Below are 24125 nucleotides of genomic sequence, written 5' to 3' on the forward strand. Positions count from 1 at the left end.
CGTGATATCATCAAATTCTCTGTCCTGCATCCCACTCAGTATTTAACTTTTGAGAAGCAGCAATCTCAAAGTAATTTCTTGACAAAAAGCTATATTAGTAAAACCAACTTTATTTTTTTCAAACTTTTGTGAGTCCAAGCTAGGTGGGATTGGTTTTTGTTGGTTTGGTTTGGTTTTGTTTTTCCCCAGACTGCTTTTAGAAAAAAGGAGCAAATTATTCAGTTTCTGAAAAAACTTTATTTGATGTTGGAAAGATCTTTATTTACTACTTTTGTTGTCATTGATGTTTGAAGTTAATGTCTGTTGACTGAAATGAGAAATAAGTAGGGAGAAAGAACCTAAAACCCAAGACTGCAGTAGATCAATAGTAACATGCCTTCATAGGTAACATCACATTTGAATTTTTAAAAAAAACTCCAAAAAAATTAGTTTGTACAAGTTCTTGATAGCAGTAGTGGAATTAAAAAAAAAACCCAAAACAACCAAACAAAAGAACCCTTACCCCCCCAAAAAAAAATCCCTGACACTGACATAAATCCAAAAACTGGAATTCTTAATATATTTGAAAATAAAAGTATAGGTTTAGTGGATTCTTCATTAGTATCTTTTAGAATGTATTTGCCTGCAAACAAATAATCTGTACACTAACTTTGATTCTTCTTACTCATTAAAAAGATTTGCTACATAAAGAAACTGAACAGCTTGTATTTCACGCTTAAGTATTGTACGAATTCTAAAACTAAATTAAATTTAAATGTTTACTGTTGGTGGTGCTGAGTTAATTTGTTTTGGCCACTGATATCTGGAGAAACTTGCAGTTTTGCATCCTATGACTGCATATATCCATCAAAAACTTAAGACCCTACTGCTTTTCTCTCCTGGGATTGGAATTGATTCACTGGATGTCTTTGTGTTTTTAAATTATTTACAAAACTGAGTTAGTTCTCTGCTGATGTGTTCTTCTGTTTTCAGACACCAAAGACTTTACTCGCTCTTGGATAGGTTTCGTCTTATGGTAGCACCAGACACAACTAGTCCTTCACCTCTGGTTACCTCACACCCATTAGATGGAGAAGACCAACCAGCTTTAGAGAATGTAATTCTAGACAAAGTAAGATTATGTTTAGAAAGAGTCACTAAAATTGCAAAATATATAAATGCATCTTATTTTTACTGTGCAGTTAATGCTCTCAGGATTGTCAGTGTATCTCAAATATAGATCAGTGATTAATTTCATACGTGTTGGCTGACTGTTGAACTTAGGGTGAATAATTAGCACTTGCATAGATGTTTGTTATATTGACAGTGCTGTGAAAAATTTACCAAATTTGGTTTCTTTGCCTGACTTTAACGGAAAGATTTAGTAGAGACAGATAAATAATCTGGGGGTTTTATGTGTTTACTACAGTGATTAGTTTTATTCATTTGCTGAAAGTTGTTGGTTGGCTCTCGAAAATTAATCATTACTTGTCCATTACATTTCCCTTCTCAGCTTTAAATTAATTTCAGAGAACCATCTCAAATATTTAGCTGTTTCTGTCTTTCATTTCTGTCTGTATTTCCAAGAGGAGTGGGGGGCTAAGAGCAAATCTTTGGGGCCCGTACCTTCCTTTTTTCTAGTTTGTCCCATGGCACAGATAATTTCTCCTTTTCATTCCTCCATGTTCTACAGTGATACATGGTGATAGGAAACATATGTAGCTGAGATGGAAAAAATTATTTGATTAGCTGACAGTTTGGACGAGTCTGATAACCACTCGAGGAACCCATTGGCTTAGGGGAGAGATTGAGAGCTACTTGGACAGCGGGAGAAAATGCCCCGTAGCCTTCTGTCTTCATATTAACCAAAAAATCTAATTCCACCATCACTGAAAATCTGCACAAAGGAAGTAGTTTTTGTGTGCTTCCTCCACAACCTCTACATAGTTCATAGAATCATAGAATATCTGAAGTTGGAAGGGACTCATGAGGATCAATGAGTTCAACTCCCTGCTTCTCCCAGGACTACCTAAAACTAAATCATATGACTAAGAGCATTGTCCAGATGCTTCTTGAACTCTGACAGGCTTAGATGTGTTCTAATTAATATCAGCAATTTTAGGTTGTCCAGTTATGATAAAGAAAACTAGTAATGGAGCAAATTTGCAGTCATGCAAGGTCTTAATTTATTCCAGGGATTGTTAAAAGATAGATATTATCTTCATCTGTGGGTTTATTTGAATCTGAAGACTTTTCTTCTTTGGTTATAGTATTGGGTTTTTGCCATTACTGTTATGTTTGTGTGACTACTGAGTATTCCATGCTTCTTTCTAGATAGTCTCCTCAGCTTTAGGATCTTAATACATACACCTGCACTATATATAAAGATTCATTTTTCCTCATTTCCTTTCCGTACTTTATGGAAATAGACAACTTATCAGTGAACACCTATTGGTCTAGTTTGAGATGTTCCATTTCCATTCAACAGTTGTTTGTTTTCCTTTGCTTTTTTCATTGAGGTTTTTTTACATTAATTTAGCCTACTGTAGCCTAAACAGACATTCAGTGCCAATGAGCAGTTCTCCTCTTGCCTCCATGAACTGTCTTATTTTCTGAAAACAAATATGTAATAAATTTCCTTTTTTAATTATTAAAGGACTGGTATGTGTCACTTGTGAGGTCACAGTGTTGCATCAGATCTGACTCAGCACTGCTGGAAGGTGCAGAGCTGGTAAATAGGATTCCTCAGCCTGACCTGAACTCCTTCATGACCAGCAAGGTAATTTCTTTGTCAGATGAAGAGGATGTAATTAGTTCCAGTGTTCATATTGATAGTATTAATAGATTACATTCTTAAGTGGTTACATTCTTAAATGTAAATACTTCAAATTTATATAATACTTGTAATTAATTTTGGAAGCTAAAATAGTAGACATTTGTGTAACACAGTAGATATCTGTGTCTAGCAATATTGCTAATAGTATCTTTCTAGTAGTACAGGTTGGATGTATAGAGTGGAAGCAAAGGTTCCTTTACGTATTGCAATCACAATAATCCTGTGTTACCATTTTACATAATCTTCTTGTTTTGCCATACAGTCCATCTGTTTTTCTGTAACCTTTTCAAAATCTGTGCTAGATGACTTGCAGTGTGCCAGTAACAGGCCACAGATACTGAATCTGGCATAAAGGACAGCTTGTATCTGTTGCTTTTTTTTCTAAGAACATATTTTTTTCAAATTCTCTATGTTACATTTGCTGCTGGTATGCAGAAATAATAGGGGGGAAACTGTTCTTAAAAAGATGTTTGACTTGTTGGTTTGAAAGCTTATTACTTGAAGATTCCTTGTGTATATGCTGTCCTTAAGCTTTTTTCACACATTGTCCTGAAAATCTGGAATAAGCATTTTCCAGTATGGTTCTGGTTGGAATTTAAATGTGGAACCCACGTGGGCTTAACTGTGGTGTTGTTACACCACAATAGAGCAGAACTCATAATAGTAAGTTAGTTAATTGCTAAACCGTCAATTTACCACCATATTAGTATGCCAGCAATTTCTTTTTATTTACTCTTTGATTTCAGGAATTCAACCTAAGCTTGTTAGCACCTTGTTTAAGCCTTGGCATGAATGAAATCTCAAGGGACCAGAAGAGTAGCCTCTTTGAAACAGCTCGGAGGGTAACTCTGGATCACGTGTCTTCTGCTGTACAAAACCTTCCTGCCAACCACCAGGTTTTTCAACCACTATTGCCACCTGAGCCATCAGCCTACTGGAAAAAACTAAGCGATATCTTTGGTAATAGAAATAATGGTCTTTTAAAGTTTATTCTCTCCACAGCAAAGATACTTTACCAATGTGTTGTCAATACATGAACTTGCTATTTAAAAATACCAAGATATCTGGCATAAAAGTGCTTATGAAATAATTCTGAAAAGCATTTATTGAAGGGAAAAAATTCAAACTGCTAGATTTCATCCAGTCTTATTTTATAGGAGATGAGGTGCTGTATCAGTCTATGATGACACTTTGTCGTGCACTGGCTCAGTATTTGTTGTTACTCTCAAAACTACCAGTTGGTCTCCGTGTTCCTCCTGACAAAGAGGATGATATCCTGAAATTTGTAGTGATGTCAATAGAGGTAAGAAACTACAGCATAACTGAAGATGTGATGAAATGTTGGGAGAGGGAATAACTTTGTCTTAAACTGATAACCACTGAGTAACTTTTGATGTGGGCAATTTTTTTGTCTTAATTGTAGAAATTTCTTCATTGGTCTTTGACCTGTGCTAGTAAATCACATTTGGCTTATGGGACAAGAGCAGCTTTTTACAAGGAGAGGTTGATGGAATGACCTTGGCATTTGGGAGAATGGGCTCTGCACTGATATTTGGGACACTGAATAAACAGTATACAATGGTCATAATTTTCTTGTAATCTTGTAATCTTCTCTCAGGAAAAAAATCCGTACTATTTGCTAATAAAACTTTACATTTTGCTGAGTTAACAAAAAATTACCTTTGGTTAGAAGTTGTTCTGTTGTGAGAATTTGCTATTAATGGGAAACTTCTATTTTTACACAGGCACTATCATGGCATTTAATGCATGACCAGATTCCATTAAGTGTAGATCTTCAAGCTGGTCTGGATTGTTGCTGTCTGACACTACAGCAGCCTAGTCTCTGGAATTTGCTGGCTTCTGCAGCTCATGCAACATATGCTTGCTCCTTAATTAATTGCATTAGATTTATCATAGAAGCAGGTGAGTGCAGTTTGAGCAGCTAGGAGAAAATTTTGTTAATAAATTATCAGTCATTGCTGTCAAATGCTGGGTGAGGATCTGGAATATTTCCTTTGAGTCCTTATTAATTATTTGTTTGACAAATTTATTTTTTACTACTTTAATTTCTCATTTAAAGTTTTGTGTTTACTTTTGAACATGGCAGATGCCTTGGATATGTTAAACATTTGATTACTATGTGGTGTTGATTAGAAAAATTAAATATGAAGTATGCAATAGCTGTATCTTTCAAATATTTTTCTCAAATTCAGTTGCTGTGGAACCTGGTAATCAACTTCTTAGTCCTGAAAGAAAGAAGAATACTTCAAAACCTTTAAGTGATGGTGAAGTTGATTCAAATGTACCAAGTAAGTAAATGGTGAATTCCACTTTACCGTAAACTTTCACTGAAGAAATATTTGAAGGTACCCTTTCCATTACTATTATTTTTAACAATGCGAGTTCATCTGAGACCTTATTTGTATTTGGTAAATGTCTATTAAATGTAGGTTGACGTATTTTTGACAGGTACAGTTGCTTTTCCTTGGAAGGTAAACATTAATGCAGCTGTTTCCTTTGGGGGATTGTTAGCTGTGCAGCATACTACAGACTGAGGTTTTCAAAGTATTGTGGGATTTTAAAATTTCATGTGGGAGAGGTAGAATTGTTAACATTTCTTCTGAAGAATGGCAGATTAATTATCTGCCCTTGTACAGCATGGGAGCAACTATGTTGAGGTGAAGGTCAGGTCTACTCTGCATGTGGACAGCAGTGTCCTCCATATCCAGCTGTGCTGGTATAGTAAGATATCACTTCCATCTACAGAAATTATCTGCTGCTCAGGTTTAGCATAGAGCCAGCTATGAGACTGTTTTTCTCATAAAACAGATTCGTTTGGTCACTTTAAATTCACATCAATACTCTATTCTGTGTGGCCTATTCTTGCTGGGGTTGGCAGGGGAGCTGCTCTGCTGACAGATCTCAGGTACTGGTGATCTCCAGCTCTGAGACTGGCAAACAATGCAGGCCATTGCAGGGAGGGTTATAGGACTACTTATCAACTAGCTGAAATGTCCTAGAATATTTCTTTTTATGTGTCATGGTTGTGGTTTTGTTCTTTTTTAATTGGCATACTCTTTTATTAAGAATTCTTTTGTTTTTCTATCTTTTTAAAAAAATCATGTCTTTTGAATAGATTCTTAAAACTGAATTTCTTTCTCTCCCTACAAAGAAACCAAGCACGTTACTGCAGCGTGTGAAATGATAGCTGAGATGGTGGAATGCTTGCAGACTGTCTTGTCACTGGGGCACAAAAGAAACAGCAGTATCCCTGCCTTTCTTACTCCTGTCCTCAAGAACATCATCATCAGTTTAGCAAGGCTGCCTCTAGTGAACAGTTACACAAGAGTACCTCCCTTGGTATGTTTATGATGCTTTGTTTTCAGGACTTTCAAAGTTATTGAAAAACTTTTTGAAAACCAAACATGGGTGCTGCATCTCAAGTTCTGCATCAGTAGGACTTCAACCTTAAGTTAGTTTGGTCAACCAGTTTGCCTTTTTGAACACTGAGTTGCAACATTGTAAAGATATCAAATAAGAGTTCACGTTAGATTCACAGATTTGATTAGCAGGGAGTGTAGATGCTCCTTAGGTGAAAAATTATCTAGCTGGTAGTTTAAGAAAGAAAGAGCAAGAACTGGATGCTTTGTTAGGGCTTATATTTCATACTGCTTGGTGGTATTGCTTAACCTGGAAGAAGTGCAAAATCTACACTAACACCTTTTTAACACACAACATTTTCTGTCTTGCTAAGCACCACAATGATGCAATGGTGCTGAGGTGTCTGAACTGATTCAGGTATTTGTGTGTGGTACTATACCCTGTATTGCATGCAAATACTTTTGGATTGGTATTACCATTCTTTCCTAAGTCATCTTGGGTCTTTTGGCTTACGTAACGTGGATTTGAGAACATCTTGTGATTACCTCCATGTATTGTTACTACTGTGAAATGACTTTGTTTTAGTAATCTTCAAAACCATTACTGGAAACATGCTTATTAGGGAGTTTCCTGATATGTGCAAGGCCATTTCTCAGGCCTTTCTCTGTTTTTGAAGAGATGTCAAATGATATTTTTCTTGACTGAGAATTTTTTGCGCACTCTTGAGGGCACTCTGTGCTTTCTCAGGTGTCGGTAGTATGTGAGCTATTTTCCCTGAATTCCCTTTCAGCATATCTGCACAATCTAAGAGTCACCTGGCATCTAAATTCTAAACTGAAATATGTGACAGGAACTTATTAATTTTATGTCCCAGCTTAGACGATAAGACTGAGTAGTTAATTAACTGTGACAAATATGCTGAAAAACCCCCTAAAATTAAAAATGCAGTGTAAAATACATAAAAGCTGTATTAGATGTTCAAACTTTCTCAAAGTATTTTTGTATTTGGAGAATTACTTTATTTACTGATATCTTGTTGCTTTTGAATGGTACTTATATATTTAGAGCTGTCATGTAAATACTATATCTGGTTTGTATAATTTAACTTTTATTATATTTCTTTAGGTGTGGAAATTAGGCTGGTCACCAAAGCCTGCAGGTGACTTTGGCACAGTTTTTCCTGAAATCCCAGTAGAATTTCTTCAAGAAAAAGAAATCTTTAAGGAGTTCATCTATCGCATTAATACACTTGGTATGTACAAAATTAAAAATTAATACACGTGGTTCTTATTGGGCTTTTAACTGTGTTGTGAAGTTACTGAATAACTGTATCTAGTACTGTTTGCTTACTTTTGTTGCTTATGTGGGAGACAGATACTGTATTTCAGAGCAATTTAGTAATTGTGCTGCAGTAATTCTTATATTTTGTTCAATGCAGAGAATAAATTATAGAAATAAAGCCAAAAACTAGTCCAACTTCGGGAGATAATTTCAAGGTGCTCTTGCAGAATGTCCACTTGTTTTCTGGAGCATACACTTGTCCATATGTTCGAGAATATTTTGCTTCCCCCCACTTTTTTCTATTAATATAGAGTTTAGTATATAAATAGAATTTAGTGCCAAACTCTCAACATTTAAAATGAGATGATGTCACTTTAAAGCTTCTGGATATGTTAAGATTTGCTGAACGAGAGCGGTATGGCTTAAAAGTTCATGTCTTTGTCAACAGATGGGACTGTCAAGGATTATGCATCAAATTTTCCATATGCTTACAGAAAGTCTTTGTGGTTTTTGGGTCCATCTATTCATCCCTCCCCCCAGTCTATGGGTTAATATTTTACTGATTTGTGGTGTAGCACTTTGATCACTGTAATGTCTAAGATACCATTCTTGTTTTTGATTGTGTATAGATATCCTTGCTAAAAACTGCAAAGTATTATTCAGGAACCCTCTGCAGTCTTTTATAGGTAAAAATCTGGTTGGGAAAACTTTAAAAAGTGCTTTAATTTTAATGGACTATTTCTAGGCAACTTGGTCATTTTGCTTTTGAGGCATGAAGATTCCTTGAATTGTTATGGGTTTCTCCATGACTTTATTTTCTGTGAGAATTGGCCAAGTTTCTGGATTATTTTTTGTGTTGTGAAAACCTGATAGATCTCACTGCTTTGACAATTGGACAATCAAAGTAATATTTAAATGTCTACAAGCAATTACTGAACAGGACCTTTTAAATAGTAATCGTAACGTGCAGAACTCCCTTCTAAGGACTTCATCGCTTTCAAAAGTAGAACAGTTTAAATCTCAACTCTAGTGATTACACAGAATCACAGAATATGCTGAGTTGGAAGAGACCCACAAGGATCACCGAGTCCAACTGTTATCCCTGCACAGGACCATCCCCAGGAATCCCACCATGTGCCTGAGAGCATTGTCCAAAAGCTTCTTGAACTCTGTCAGGCTTGGTGCTTTGACCACTTCCCTGGGGAGCCTGTTCCATTACAAAAATGCCAAATCCAGTAGGAAATGGTATGAAACTAAATCTGTGGAAATGATGTCCCATTTTTTTAATGCTGTTTCATGCTTACATTTGTACTGACATAAATGGCTGTCTCTGGGTGTTTCCATAGGATGGATCAGCCGTACTCAGTTTGAAGAGACTTGGGCTACTTTGCTTGGTGTGCTCGTAACTCAGCCTATTGTAATGGATCAAGAGGAGAACCAGCAAGAGGTAATGTCATTCACTGAGTTTTTTAACTTAAATTTTACTTAAACTAAGAACAATGTTTCTACTAATAAAACTGTAGAGCAGAAAAGAAGCGACTGAAACTAAGACATTTTTTCTGTTTTGTATTTCCTTCTCTTCATTTCCCTGTGAGTTCAGACACATCCATCTTATGGCTTAAAGCTTCTGCAAGCATGTAAAGAGTTTGGAAAAAAGCTGTTTCGACTCTATATTAGTACATCATTCCACACAGTTCAAAGTTTACTTGATTAGATGTTTGGCTTTAGGCACAAAAGGATCTCTAAAAACTTTGAGAGAGACAATGTGTGAGAGAACTGTGCCTTTAGGAAATATACTAGTTAACTGTGACTAATATGTATTACTGCAATTACCTGTGCTATCTAATAATCAAACTTCAAGGGGAGTTTCTTTGGTACGATTTTTTTTCTAAGATTCTTGACTAGAAATTAACTGACCTGGAGATGTGTCTCGCTCCAAGTTGTAGACTGTATATTAGATATTTGGGCTTCTAACTCAGGAAAGCGTTCAAAATTCAGGGGAGGGCATTTAGGGATCAGAGCTGAAGGAATTTATTGCAAAATTCATGTCCAATTTATGTACCAAAATATATGTATTTATATACCAATTTCTATACCAAAATATTCATGTCCAAAGAAGGGCAACAAAGCTGGTGAAAGGTCTAGAGCATGTGTCTTATGAAGAGCAGCTGAGGGAGCTGGGAGTGTTTAGTTGGGAGGAGGCTGAAGGGGAACCTTAATGCTCTCCACAACTACCTGAAAGGAGGTTGCTGTAGGGGTTTTTTAAGTTGAACATTTGTTACCATTTTACAGTCTCTTTTGTGGTCTGATGCTTTGTTTCACCAAGTAACTAATGGGTAACTGCAAAGAAAGAAGCTAAACACTTGAAAAGTTCCAAAATGGACATCTTGAGGTTTCAATGCTGTTGGGATAAGACAGAATGCATGCAGAGTGGCTGATGAGATGGAAGGATGTGTTCCTGCTGCAGTCAGTGCTTTGTGTGCACTGTTTCTGTCAGATAGATTTCTGGATGGGAAGAAGACTAGATGTCGGGCTGATTAATGGTAATTTAGTGAAAGGTGACAAACTGATATTCAGGGCTTTCGGGTTTTTTGTTTGGTTGGTTGTTTTGGGGTTTTTTGTACAATTCAAATCACAGTGAGTTCATTTTACAGGAAGATACAGAGAGGACCCAAATTAATGTTCTTGCAGTACAAGCCATAACCTCCCTGGTGCTGAGTGCAATGACAATACCTGTTGCTGGCAATCCAGCAGTCAGTTGTTTGGAACAGCAGCCCCGCAACAAAGCTTTAAAAGCTCTGGACACAAGGTATGTTTTTTACTTGTTTTCAAATGCATACAATTTGTGATTAACACATAATTACAATTGCTTAATCAAGCTGCAGCAAAAATATGTATACTTTTTTTTCTAAGCAAGAGTATATATAGATGGATCTGTTTACAAAGAAGTTACACGGACTGAGCATCATGAACCTGCTGAGTTAAAAGACCATCTGAAAAAGATAATTTCTTATTAAAATCTAGCAAACAGTGTGCAGAATGTATTTCTCAACACTTCTCAGTTTTAGCATCCCTGATAACGGAAAAAAGCACAGGCACGTAACATTGCAGAGTAAGCCAGTCAGACTTGCACAAAAATGTTAAAGGAAAAATCTGCTTAAATTGATTTCTATTGGCCTTTCAGGTTTGGGAGGAAGCTAAGTGTTATCAGGGGAATTGTCGAACAGGAAATCCAAGCAATGGTATCCAAGAGAGATAATATTGCTACTCATCACTTATACCAAGCTTGGGACCCTGTTCCATCACTTTCTCCTGCTACTACAGGTAAGTTCTTGTGTGGGGAGGGGAGGGGATGAGTGAATTTCTTTTACATATAAGAAGTGGAAAAGATACTCTTAGGAAAATTTATTTGAAATCCAGTTTGTAGGAAATGAAGCCATTTTCACATCTACTTTGTTATGCACTTCTAAAAGAATTCATCTTGTGTTTTGTTGTAGGTGCTCTTATCAGCCATGAAAAACTCTTACTGCAGATCAATACTGAACGAGAAATAGGAGATATGGATTATAAACTGGGACAGGTTTGTTAAAAGCTCAACTTTGAACTTGACTTTTATTATATTTCTGCCAGTTTGTGAAAAATTAGTTGAGAGATTGTTTAATGTCAAATAGAAACTAAGAGCTCTGAGTGATGCAGGGTAGGTAGATCATAACTGGGTGTCTCTTCTCAGCCAGAATACTGTGTGTTGCCTGTCATTTAAAGGAAAAATGTATCAGGCTGTAAGATTTTTCTACTCTGACTGTGGGGGTGTTAAATGTGCTTCTTTGTTATTTGTTTTTCTCTTGTTTATGTTGCAAGGTCTCTATACACTCCATGTGGTTGGGAAATAATATCACTCCACTGAGAGAAGAAGAGTGGGGTGAGGATGAAGAAGATGAGAATGACGTACCTGCTCCTTCCTCTCCACCAACCTCTCCTATAAACACCAGGTGTCTTATTTTTTTCATGTCTTTTCTTTCCTTTGACTTATTAATAATCTTTTATCTCTTCATGTTGAGTTCAATAAGCTGGCTTTATAAATTGGGTGCTGGTAAATAACTGTATTATTTCAAATCAGGTATTTTAGCAAGACCTAAGAATAGCCATTTTAACACTTGTTTATTGTGCCTTGCAGGAAACACAGGGCTGGTGTAGATATACATTCTTGCTCTCAGTTCTTGCTTGAACTGTACAGTCAGTGGATATTGCCATCAAACCCTAGCAAGAGAACACCAGTTATTTTGATCAGTGAAGTGGTTCGATCAGTAAGTCCAAATTATTATTCAGAGTCATAATTGAGTATATGTTACCAAGTATTTGGAGCTAAGCAGCTTTTATACAGCATCTTTTAATATATGGAACACAGGGCTGGTGTAGATATACATTCTTTCTCTCAGTTCTTTTTTTTCCTGCAGTGCTATTGTATGGGCTGTACAGAAATATAATTTGAGCAACTACAACATTATGCTGATTTAAGCTCTATAAGCACCTGGATTTCATATTCTGCTGCTACATAACAAATACTTTATCATTACTTAATGATAATCAGTATTTTACTTGACTGCTTGCTAAAACAAGATTTTGTTATCCTAATCCTTTGTAAGAAAATGAAGATGAAACAATAGGGTATTAGAGAATTAAATTGACTGTTGAAGTGTAGAAGCAAAACTAAAGAACACAGGTGTGAAATGTGTTGATAGCCATTATTCACTGTCATAAAAGACTTAAAATGAAACTATCCTTGCAAAAAAAGTATGCATTGAGTGTTTTGGAGTGGTTTAGTACATTGTAAATGGCAATGTTTGTTTATTTGTCAGAATTACTTAGCGGATTTGATTTTGTAAACCTTTTGGAAAAAAAGGGACAATTTGGAGGTAATTGTTGTCCAAAATGAATGGTGGAATTAATTCTGGACAACAGTTGATAGTTATTTCAGACACTTAGATAAATATTTACATATTTAATAGATAAATCGAGGAATCTTTTGCTTGCAATTATAACAGAAGGGAGAGTCAATTTTTGGCTGTCTGCTAATGAGCTTTTTTATATTCTGTTTTAATTTCTGTACAGCTTCTGGCAGTATCAGACTTGTTTACAGAAAGGAATCAGTTTGAGATGATGTATACAACATTGACAGAGTTGAGAAAGGTGCATCCATCAGAAGATGAGATTCTTGTACAGTATTTGATACCAGCTACCTGTAAAGCTGCTGCTGTTCTGGGAATGGTAAGAAATTCTCATGAAAGTTTATTGCAAATTCCTGAGTGTCTGAGTAATTCATCCTTAGCTTCTGCTGCAAAGTCTGTGTACTTGGTAAGAGTGGTTTGTCTGTAAGAATACCCCTTAGCTGATCTGCATGGCTGTAAGAGGTAATAGGATAATTATTCTGGGCTTTCAGAGATTGCAAACAGAAAGGGGGTTTGGCTTGAGATTTTTTTGAGGTTTGAGCATAATTTAATGTGCTTTTTGGTTTGTCTCACTTAGTTCAGTGTTGCCTTTGCCCTGGACTCCTCATTTGTCACATTTCAGGCCAGAATTGAGGACTTGTGGAACAGCTTTTGCTAGATTTGTATTGCAGATGAATGGCTGTAATCTCATGGGAGGCTGGGACACTGCATTTAGTGAATATGTAGCCAGATAGTCAGATATCCCTTTTCTTTCCCTCACTCTTCCCTAAATTGCATCATTCTGTTTTTAAATGTGTAGACCAGAGGTATTTTCCAATGGACATTTCAGAGTGGAATTATTTAGGAAAAATAATTACAAATTCTTTTGGAAGAAGTTAGCATTTCTAGAAACTCTGAGACTAATACAAAGCTATTTGGGTAATAGTGATAAGAGAAGTTTTGAAAGACTTTTGGAATAGGGCTTCCAGTAGCTATTGTAGCAGCGACTGCTCAAGGGAAGGCTGTAAAAGTGATGGCAAACATACAGAAAGTTTTACAGATCAACTTATTCTGACTAGGCTGTAATTTCCCACTCAGTGAACTAATAGCACCTTCTTACAAGCAAACAGCTGAATAGAACAGCTTAGCAGGAGTAAAAAAACCCAGTTAATTCCATCAGGAGTTACTTGTCCTGTGCTCAGTTATGTAGAAAATCCACTTAAAAAGAGCAACAAGAGAGCACACACTGTAAAAGTGTCCTGTATCTTAGATAATTCATGAATACAGGGACAAGGTGAAGCAAAGAATTTCTACTAAATACTTAGATTGTAAGAAAAAGACTTTTCAAAACTAACAGTTTAGAATAGATTTTGCATATGCCAGTAAGTTGTTGTAATTTAATAACAGGGAGTGAAGTATCTGATACCAGCTTGGTGTTTGAATACTAAACATAGAATTGTAAAATCATTTAGGTTGGAAAAGGCACTTAAGATCATTGAGTCTAACTGCTAACACTGCCAAGTCCATCACTAAACAATGTCCCTAAAGATGGAGCCTAAGGAGGCTCAGGGGAGACCTGACTGCTCTCTACAACTTCCCGAAGGGTTATAGCAAGGTTGAGGGTCGGCCTCTTTGCCCAGACTGCTAGTGACAGGACAAGAGGAATTGGCCTCAAGTTGTGCTAGGAGAGGTTTAGATTGGGCTTTGGCTGTTAGGAAGAATTTCTTCACTGAAAGGGTTGTCAAGCATTGGAATGCAAGCGGTGGAGTCACCATCCCTGGAAGTGTTCAAGAAACAACTCACAAAGTAACATCAATTTACTAGCTAATCTGCAAATCATCTCTTATCTGATTGCATTAGTCTTGTGACATTCGATTCAAAGTAGTTTTAAGCCAGGCTCTGGTTCATGCCCTATTTTTTGCTCTTTAATTTGTTCCAAGTATTGCCAAATGACAGGACTTGCCAGTATTTTGAACCAGTGTTGACTTCTAATGAATACTCTTGTTGGATGTATTAGGATAAAGCTGTGGCTGAACCAGTAAGTCGACTGCTGGAATCAACCCTAAGAAGCACCCATATGCCAAGTCGGATTGGAGCTCTGCATGGAATTCTTTATATCCTTGAGTGTGACTTGCTTGATGAGACAGCAAAGCAACTCATTCCAATTATCAGCGAGTATCTGCTCTCCAATTTGAGAGGAGTAGCACAGTAAGACTCTTTCCCCCTTTCCCCCCTGGCTCCAAACTGTTGCATGTTTGTGTGAAGAAAGGGGCTCTCTGTTTGCAGTTGTCAGTACATTTTAGAGCAGGCCATTGTATCGAGCAGGTTTTGGTATTTTCTTTGAAAATATCGTCCAATTTTGCATTTAATTTACAGAGCAAAATGATACTTGAGGGTGAGAAAACATAGTTCAGGCTTTTGTCTCTTTGGTAAATTGTGTTCCTTAAACCTCATTTTTCTGTCAAAAGGCACACTCATGGAGTAAGACTTGCAGGATCAGTAATAAAGTTTATTTCTCCTAAACAGGTCAGGCAATGATAACTTCTGATTATGTGGCCTGACAATTTCTTGCATTGCACTGGGTTTTCATGATAAGCTGTGTTTTCTTATGGCATCTTGGTGATACTTTTTGGGATTTTAAAAACGGCATCAATTTAATGTGCAAAAATACTGTGTTTCTAGGAATTGTTTATAGTGTCTCTGTTTGTGACCTAGGCGACTTTGATGTGACCACTGGTGTTTTTGCTTATTTACAGTTGTGTGAATATCCATAACCAACAGCACATCTTGGTAATGTGTGCAGCTGCTTTCTATTTGATTGAGAATTACCCACTTGATGTAGGGCCTGAATTCTCTGCAGGAATTATCCAGGTATGTTGTGATGCATCCAATCACAGGTGTTCATGTAACCTGGGATCACCAATTAGCAGTCTTTTAACACTTGATTACTGTGGTGTAGGTATGCTTTTGGGCTTACCTTCATCAGTTCTTCTTAATACCTGATGCCAGCCATACTAGTTCCAGTGGTATGGTGCTAGAAGATGACCTAAATACACCTCAAAACCAGGCAGTTGTCTTTTTACTTTATTTCAGATGTGTGGAGTCATGGTGTCTGGAAGTGATGAATCAACACCATCCATTATTTATCATTGTGTCCTGAGAGGATTAGAACGACTCCTCCTTTCAGAGCAACTTTCTAGGCTGGATAGTGAATCACTGGTTAAACTGAGCGTTGACAGGGTGAATGTGCAGAGCCCCCACAGAGCAATGGCAGCCCTTGGATTAATGCTGACTTGCATGTACACAGGTATTCACTTTTTCATGTGCTGAGAGACTGCCTTACTAACAGTGCTAATTTTTTTTAATTTATTGTTGTTACCAGGAGTAAAAAAGGGTCTTATTTTAACATTCACGGTGAACTTGTAACAAATTGTTTTGGTTTAGGAAAGGAAAAAATCAGCCCCAGTCGTATCACAGATGCAAATCCTGGTGCTCCTGACAGTGAATCTGTGATCGTAGCTATGGAACGAGTGTCTGTCCTTTTTGATAGGTAAGAGGATAAAAGATGTAAGTGGGGCACTGGGAGGGAAATGATTGTGTTCATCACTGTGTGGTCACTTCTCTATTTGACAGTTCTCATATTTAATTAATGATGTTTCTCTACTTACTATTGCTTAACAGTTACCCTCCTAGTATACACAGTAACACTGATGGAATTGCTGAAGGCAGCACAAATGTACAGGAATGTAAATGAAAAACAGACATGTCCTAACTGATACTGTGTGTTGAACAAACCATAATACTTCATAAATGTATTTTCAGCTCCCTTCAGGTCAAACTCTTAAGAGCTTTTCAGGATGTCTTCTACATAATCAAGGATATAAATCCAGTTTACAGGAAATAATCTTTCAAACCACCCTAAGAGTTTAAAACTTTTTTCCCCTTCCCCCACCCAGGGGTTGCTCTTTCCAAGGCTGTTAAGTAATTGCAGTGGAAGGGTACAGTAAAACTTCTGTATTCACATGGAACTCATTAAAGGAAACATTTCAAAACCCCTGTTTTGATCTGACAGTCTCAAGCTGTCTTAAGTGAGTATAGCATGTTAGATTTTGTGTAGTAGTTTGTGGGTAATGGTTTACATTTTTTCAAGTGTTCAGTGGTTTTTCCATAAAAACTGGATGAGGGTTTCACTTCTGCACTCTGTGAGAACAGAACTAGAGCAGTGCTTGAGTGCCTTTGAAAATATTACTCTGAAGAGGCAGCAAAACAAATGTGAATACTACAAGCAGAAACTAACTTTGGCAGGGAAGAATCACATGATGGTAACTTAATCTTGACATATCAACAGATGCAGCCTTTATTAGAAAGACTTTCCAATCAGTGTTATTTAAGCAAAATTGGCTGTAAGTTGGAATATCTTTTCCCCTCTTTACAGAGCAGCACAACTTGTTTTTCTTGTTTGGTGTATTGGTCATTCTGACCTTGAATAAAAAATGCAAAGATGTTATGAGTGGAAATTAGTATTCTCCTTTTCTCTGATACCTAGGAGTAGTGATCTCCCTGTCCTTTTTTGTTCTTGTTTGGATTTTTCAGCATTACTATTGCTAAGTCTCATCTCTCATGCAATTCCAGACCCTCAAAAAATGTGACTATTTAAAAAAAAAAAGTGGGGAGTGTAGGGGGAAGGACATACCTGTAACAACTTCTGATAGCTTTGATAGACCTCTTTGAGTATGTTACTAAGATTACATGAAGATTTGGATCCATCAGTGTTGAGAACTTGCCTATGTACAGATGAAAGTAAAATGTTCTTTCTATTGCCAATTAAACTGGAATGGAATGAGATACTTACTGGAATTCAATCATAAAATATTTTCTTTTTTATTATTTTTCAGGATCAGGAAGGGATTTCCTTTTGAAGCTAGAGTAGTGGCTCGGATCCTTCCACAGTTCCTTGATGATTTTTTTCCCCCACAAGATGTAATGAATAAAGTTATTGGAGAATTTCTGTCCAATCAACAGCCATATCCACAATTCATGGCAACAGTAGTTTATAAGGTAGGATTGATACATATATTTTTCTTCTTAAATGTTTCAGAAGATTTCAAATAACAGTTCAGTCTAAGGGGCAAATACCAATTTTGTTAATTAAATCTAACAAACCAGTTGCAGGGATGGAGCTGTATGTCTGTGAGGTTTGTCTTCCAGACAACATGGAGGACTAGAATCCCCATCTCACCTGGAAGCCAAAGCCCATAGCAATACAGTTCAATCAGTGATAATGAGAAAATAAAGAGAAAATTAGTATTTCTGATCAGACTGTCGATCTCCGGGAGCCATCCCAGGTCATCTGACCTTGTGAAACCCCTGTGGGCTCAGTTGGGCTTCTGTGTGTTTTGCTCTTCAGCACTTACTGGACTCATGCATCACTGGAGAGTGCATGTGTTCTCCACATTTGATCTGTAAAAACAGGCACCAGACAAGTCTTGCACTTCTCTATGATTACTTCAGTTTGGCACGTGTGTCATGAGTTCACAAATTCTTCAGACTCAGAGTTGTCTCCAAGAATCTGGTTTGTGAACCTCAGAGCTTTATAGCTGGAGAGAACCTTTAAAAGAGAAACTAAACTTTTTCCCCTGACTTTATTCTTGTATACAATATTTTGCAGGTATTCCAGACACTACATAGCACTGGACAGTCCTCAATGGTCCGTGACTGGGTGATGCTCTCTCTCTCTAACTTCACGCAAAGAACACCCGTGGCAATGGCAATGTGGAGTCTTTCCTGTTTTTTTGTCAGTGCTTCCACCAGTCAATGGATTTCAGCAATGTATCCTAAAAAGACTGAAAGTGTGCCATTTCTAGGTAATAATAGTGATTCTGTAAAGCACACTGATAGCCTTGAAAGATAAGAGTACACAAAAAAGGCAGTTTTACTGCAGTTAGTAGTGGTGTATTTTGCTTTGTGCTGTTGTACCTCAGGTATGAAGGGAAAAAAAGAACTTCCAAAGAGATTAGAAGAACAAAGTTATCTAAAGCTGCTGCTTTAAGATCTGTTCCTTGTAACTATGCAAGATGATTGGGAAAGTCCTTACTTTGAAGGACTTTTTAAAAACTTCACCAAGATAGCACTGCTGTGACCTTTAAAAGCTTTGCTTTATATTCATTCTGCAAGATAAAATGTATTTTAAAAAAAGGAAAAAAGTCAGCAAACTCAAACTCAAGAAAATTATCCTCTATATACAAACTGTATTTTGCAAGTGTCCCCCTGGCTGTGCACTGCAGTAAGAGTAAGCATTGGCCAAAATAAATTGGAACAGCCAAAAGGCATACATAGGGGGTATTAGTGCTGGGTTTATTTAAAAACAAACAACCCTCTCAAACAAACAGAAAAATAACTGTTGTGTTTCGTGACCAGATGAAAAAGTGGCCATTTGTCATGTTTGAAACTTCCTAATGACTCTCAATCTCAGCAGTGCTCTTTGGCTCTCAGCAGTGGCTGATTGCATTGTTTGCTCCAATGGATAAAGAGAACTACTGCTAGATTGAAATGAATTTCTGGGGATTAGAAATCGCACGATGTTAATGAAGGAATTAGATTTATGTAGTAGCAGTTGAATTGCTAGATGACAGTATTTTGCACTTGAACATTGTTGGTGAACTCAAAAATAAACCATGTTATTGCAGAACAGTGTTTAAAACCGCTACACCAAAAGATGAGCAACCTCTGTCATATTGTGACCTTAACTTATATTTCAGTCTTCCACATATTATCAGCAGAATGGGAAAATCAGAGCAAGTGGATGTTAACATCTTCTGTTTGGTGGCCATAGACTTCTACCGACATCAGATAGATGAAGAATTAGATCGGAGGGCCTTTCAGTCGGTGTTTGAGGTGGTGGCGTCTCCAGGAACCCCATATCATCGCCTACTAAGTTGTTTGCAAAATGTGCACAAGGTCACAGCATGTTGAGCACCCTGATGTGTAGTGGAACTGCATGACTAGTGTTGGAATATGAATTATGGGGAATGCAAGATCAAGAAAATATCTGGGGTTGCATTTGTGATAAATATGGACCTGTCAGTTTTACTTCCAGCACGCACGGACAAGTGCTCTGCAGCACTGGAAATCACCTGAGAAGTCTAGTGTAGTTCTCGTTGACACCAGGCACCTGTGAGTGGAAAGAAGTATGTCAGTGTTTTTCAAGTGGTGTGTGGGACTAACCTGAGACACACATAGTAGCTGTAAATACGAGCAAGTACCACATGCAAGGTAACTGGTATTCCTCTTCTTCCAGTGTTCAGCTGAAGCCACTGTGGTGCAGCCGGTAAGACACTGACAGACTGTTACTGCTGCAGTCATTAGCCAACTTCATAGTTTTATGTCCCTGTATATACTGTTGTGTAGTACAGAATAGAAATTGTTTCCTAATGTCTCTCCCAAACAAGGAAAAGAGAAAATGGCTTTTATGATTTGCACCTCCAGCATGTGATTTCTCTCTCTGGACTTTCTGATATCCAGTGGTGTATGTGTTGGTGATATCGGAGATATAGTGCACATACGTAACCACACATTTTTCTTTTTAATTCTCAGGATTTAAAATTTGAGTACGGTATATCAGTGAAAGAAATTTTAACTTAAATATTTCTATATTATGTACAGTATGTAAAATTGTAAGATGTGTCGTGCATGAGCTGTGCTGTAATTGGAGATGAACAGAAGCCATGCTACTGAATGTCTTGACATCTGTATTGTCCTCATTTTTTTTCCCTTTGCTTGAATTCATGTTCCTTTTGGAAATCCATCTTAATGTACAGATTACATCTTGTTTTGCATCTCACTTTTTCTCAAAGTGCTTTAAAACTGGAATATGTTGATTAATTTGTCTTGAGAAACTGTACTAAGGAGGCATTCTTGTGATCCATTTTACTATAGCTTCTTTTGAATTCTTTTATTTTGAGACATAATGGTAAAAAAGAGGACTAGTTACTCTGGATCAAACTTTAGATACTTAAGAAACTGCTCTTATTTGCTGCACAGCATTTTAAGAGACAAAATGGTGCAAGCTCCCCAGTAGTCAACAACTGTTTGACCTTTCCTAACTGAGACCATGGAGTCACCTGGGTTCAAACCACTCTCATGTAAACAAATTTTTGGTGGCAGTTAAGAATCAGAAGGCTGCTGTGGTCTACTTGGGGACTGACTAAAGTGTTAAATTACACAACCTCTTTTATTACCTGTTGTATACATAATGCTTTAGACACAAACAGTACAAATATCCATGAATTTCAGGACACTACACAGGGCCAGATTTAGGTTTTACTCACCACCCAGGGAATGCCATTGATTCCTAAGCTTTACATGAGGAAATCTAGCACAGCATTTGTCTTTAGTTGTATTTGTTGTCATTCTTTCATTATAGAGAAATGATACCTTGGTTCTCGGTCAGATCCTACATGTAATCTCTCTTCATTTCCTTATCACACCTTTTGGTGACACTTGGAAAAATGAGATAGTGTTGTCAGGAGGAGCATGTACTGTATGTATTTCTGTATATAATGTATATGTTGAAATTATACACATGTGACAACATTTAATGTATACAGATGTGTATATTTGTATTTATTAAACCCATGTATTTAAACTAATTCCAATCTAGACCAAAAATTGTTGCTTCTGCCCATAAATTGATTACAAAGGAATTGTCCGCTGGTGTCACTTCCTTTTAGAAACTGGTAGAGGAAATTGATAGTGTGGGCAGTAGAAACAACTGTAGATGTTGCTGTATTTAGCTCTCTACAGATCTTACTATCTAGAGCAATTATTTCCACCCTTAGTTGGGTTACTCTTCTTTCTTGGGCCACATCACTGTGGTGATTTTTAAAGAAACTGAACAGGATTTCAGAAAAAGGTTTAATAAAACAGATACTGTTTGAAAGTTTTTGAGTTATATTGGAAATTATCTTAATTCTGATAAAAGTCTAATTCCAGGCAGTGAGATATAATGCCCTGTGTTTTCATTAAGGGGTAGTATAGATCACGCTTCCCTTTTGTAACCATCAGTAATCGTTTTGTACTGTAAACCCACACACCAGTCAGTTTTTGTATGATATATAGTTTAAGTGAAGATATTTTTGTAAGCTATTTTCCAAAATTTAAAATAGATTTTAATATATTTTTTAAGCATCAAGTTAGTCATATTCTCACCGTATAACAGTATATGTTGTGTTACAAAACTGTTAAATTCTTCATAATTTTAAGCTCCTCATGATTAACACAAACTAGCTGGTTACTTTACCTTGGGATCAGGGAGCTAGACCCTTTATGAAACTTTCCAAACCAGTTTGGGACTTGCTATAGAATCTTTCCAACCACTGAAGAAATACATTGAAGTCAGCATGGATTGGCTGGATGAAAAACATTAGTTGTGGCAGGCTCCCTTTCCTCAAATGCCCATTGCCAGCCTTAGAGCAAATATTTGCATTACCTGTTTCAAGACAAGCTCTAGAGCTGATGCAGTCAGTTCTAACCTCACACAGATTCATTGGTAGTAATGACTTCATCTGTTTTAACCTCTCTTGGAGATTTGTCTTAGTATATACACCTCCTGTAACGTGTCCTAAGTGTCTAAAGAGGGGCACCTCCTCATAGGAAATTCTCTGTGACCTGAAGGGAATGTAGCTTAAGGGTCTTCCTAGTGTGCAAACACACTCTGGTAGTGCTTCAGTTCTAACATTTCACTGCAGCACACTTCCCTGTCCACTTCCCAGACATGCTTGCTGCACCCTCATTTCTTTTGGAGTGAAATCATATTCAAAATCACTCCTTTCTGCTCTTAGTGACAAGAGGTGTGTGACAGGGGCAGTAGCAGCACAACAGTGGCCACATAGAGATACCGATGTTGGGTTTAAAGGAAATAAATATATTGCTTGTCCCTTGAGATTGACTTAATGCGAGATTTTATTTCACAGAATGTTTTTAACTTGCTGTAGACAGAAAGCTAATTCTGAAAAATCAGGCTGTTCATTTTTTCATTGATAGCAGGGTAGAAGTGTGTTTGGGCTTAAGACATACATTTGGTATTCTGGCTAAACAAAGCAAACAGCATCTTTAATGTGCTTTGCAGTGAAACTGGCTTTTTTGCAGCCTTACGAGATGAGAGGTATGGCAGGACAGGGAACATACTTGAGACCGATTAATGTTTAAAACTTCATTTACAATTCAGTTGTCAAAGAACTTACTTTACTAAATCTATAACGTGGCCCTCCTCTAAGAACACCATATGCCAGCCAACTTGTTATAAATAGTTTTTGGGCCAGCTACCCACTGGCCCATTAAATAAAGTTTGATTTGTGTTTCATTTCAGCGTGCCCCCTCCCTTGCACTGAGTGCAAGAGTGAGGAGTTGGAAACTACAACCCATTGTAAACCAGTTTTATTTGCAGAATTCAAAGTTTTCTTTACTATTTATGTTCTTTTCCAGTTGAAATTGAATGTGAGTTTATTTAAATCTTTTCTAAAGTGTATACTCAGATGTCAGTTCTTACCTAAAGCATCTATTAAATGATTGTGTGTTACTTTTGCTTTGGTAGGAATGCCTTCTCAGCACCAAGACATTGCTTGTTTCTTAACCACCAGCAGCATTCCGAAAGCACTGAGTAATGAGTGAACAGGTTCAGATCAAACGAAGGGGGGAACAAGTGGAACCTTTTGGGTTAAAAGTAATTTGTTGATATTTAGTAGATTTGCCTTAACAGCATTCTGTCTCACCATTCTTCTTTTTTGGTGGCTGTTAACTATATAGGAGGTTGTGTCAAAAACACTGCAAAGACAGTTCTCCAAGAGCAGCAGACCTTGTTTGTCTTAAGATTTTGTGGAGCTGTCAGGGCTAAGCATTTATACTTCCTAAATAAAAGAAATTTGAGGGTATAATGAGCAATAAATATAGCAATAAGCAGTTTAATTCAATTCAGTCATTCGAGATCTTACCCCGTGGTTGAAAGGGATAGGGTGGGAGAAGATGGGGAACTGATTGAGTACATTCATTGCATAGATCAGAATTTTTCCATGTACAATCCCAACTAAACTTTCTACTAAAGGTAGAAATCAACAAAGTGACAATGGTAGGTGCTTTGCTCTTTTAAAACAAATTTGGTTATAAAGATACAGCTGATGAAAGTTATAAGAGAGCAAAGTACTTTGCTAGTTTTTAGGTAGTTTAAGTATTCTAAAGTGAAAACAAGCTGCTGTAAAAACTAGAGTAAGCAATGTAGCAAAATTTTGGGGTAATTCATTATGTTAATTTTACCTAATACTAAGATTTTGGGTGAACTCTTTGTGCATGCTACCTAAATATTCATTAAAAATCTTGAGACTCCCACAGTCATACCCAGGAGAGCTTCTATTGTATATCAAGTTTTAGCTGTATTCAAGTAACTGGGTATAAATGCTGCAGAGCATTTGTGAAGCATGTGCTGCTTTTTGTCATGTGCATTTTGTGTGAGCTTATCATTCCCATCGGTCCGTGTATACACACCAGCAAGTTGGATAAACTTGACAAGGATAAGGTAATGCACCCTGTGGTGGTGTTTAGTTTGAGGGCGATGATGAGCAAAAGCTTGGAGCCCCAACCTGAAAAGAAATTGTACTCTAAGGAAAAGGAAAGCATATAATTTTAGATGTATGTTTAAGTTTAAAAAAAAAATGCTGAAAATACTGCACATT

At 37.0% G+C, this 24125-nt stretch overlaps 1 protein-coding gene across 1 annotated transcript in view; it reads left to right on the forward strand.

Annotated features, from left to right (window-relative positions):
• The window catches only part of LOC113986620 (huntingtin-like), a gene marked incomplete at its 5' end in the record, with an annotated part of 40302 nt that extends 17324 nt beyond the window's left edge, over window positions 1-22978 (forward strand). Inside the window, 22 exons of the mRNA XM_039385974.1 lie at window positions 973-1111; window positions 2636-2758; window positions 3562-3775; window positions 3973-4118; window positions 4561-4738; window positions 5029-5124; window positions 5988-6175; window positions 7322-7448; window positions 8824-8924; window positions 10132-10286; window positions 10662-10801; window positions 10975-11057; window positions 11336-11466; window positions 11652-11781; window positions 12587-12742; window positions 14420-14610; window positions 15159-15273; window positions 15496-15709; window positions 15847-15952; window positions 17298-17460; window positions 18071-18231; window positions 19161-22978. Of these exons, the coding sequence (XP_039241908.1) occupies window positions 973-1111; window positions 2636-2758; window positions 3562-3775; window positions 3973-4118; window positions 4561-4738; window positions 5029-5124; window positions 5988-6175; window positions 7322-7448; window positions 8824-8924; window positions 10132-10286; window positions 10662-10801; window positions 10975-11057; window positions 11336-11466; window positions 11652-11781; window positions 12587-12742; window positions 14420-14610; window positions 15159-15273; window positions 15496-15709; window positions 15847-15952; window positions 17298-17460; window positions 18071-18231; window positions 19161-19374 (3271 nt within the window). The remainder of the gene's footprint in view (window positions 1-972; window positions 1112-2635; window positions 2759-3561; window positions 3776-3972; window positions 4119-4560; window positions 4739-5028; window positions 5125-5987; window positions 6176-7321; window positions 7449-8823; window positions 8925-10131; window positions 10287-10661; window positions 10802-10974; window positions 11058-11335; window positions 11467-11651; window positions 11782-12586; window positions 12743-14419; window positions 14611-15158; window positions 15274-15495; window positions 15710-15846; window positions 15953-17297; window positions 17461-18070; window positions 18232-19160) is intronic.
• Window positions 22979-24125: the final 1147 nt, after the last annotated feature.

This window comes from Pipra filicauda, unplaced genomic scaffold (genome assembly GCF_003945595.2).
Source record: "Pipra filicauda isolate LSUMZ 115617 unplaced genomic scaffold, ASM394559v2 scaffold459_size522612_pilon, whole genome shotgun sequence".
In the NCBI taxonomy this organism is placed as follows: domain Eukaryota; kingdom Metazoa; phylum Chordata; class Aves; order Passeriformes; family Pipridae; genus Pipra; species Pipra filicauda.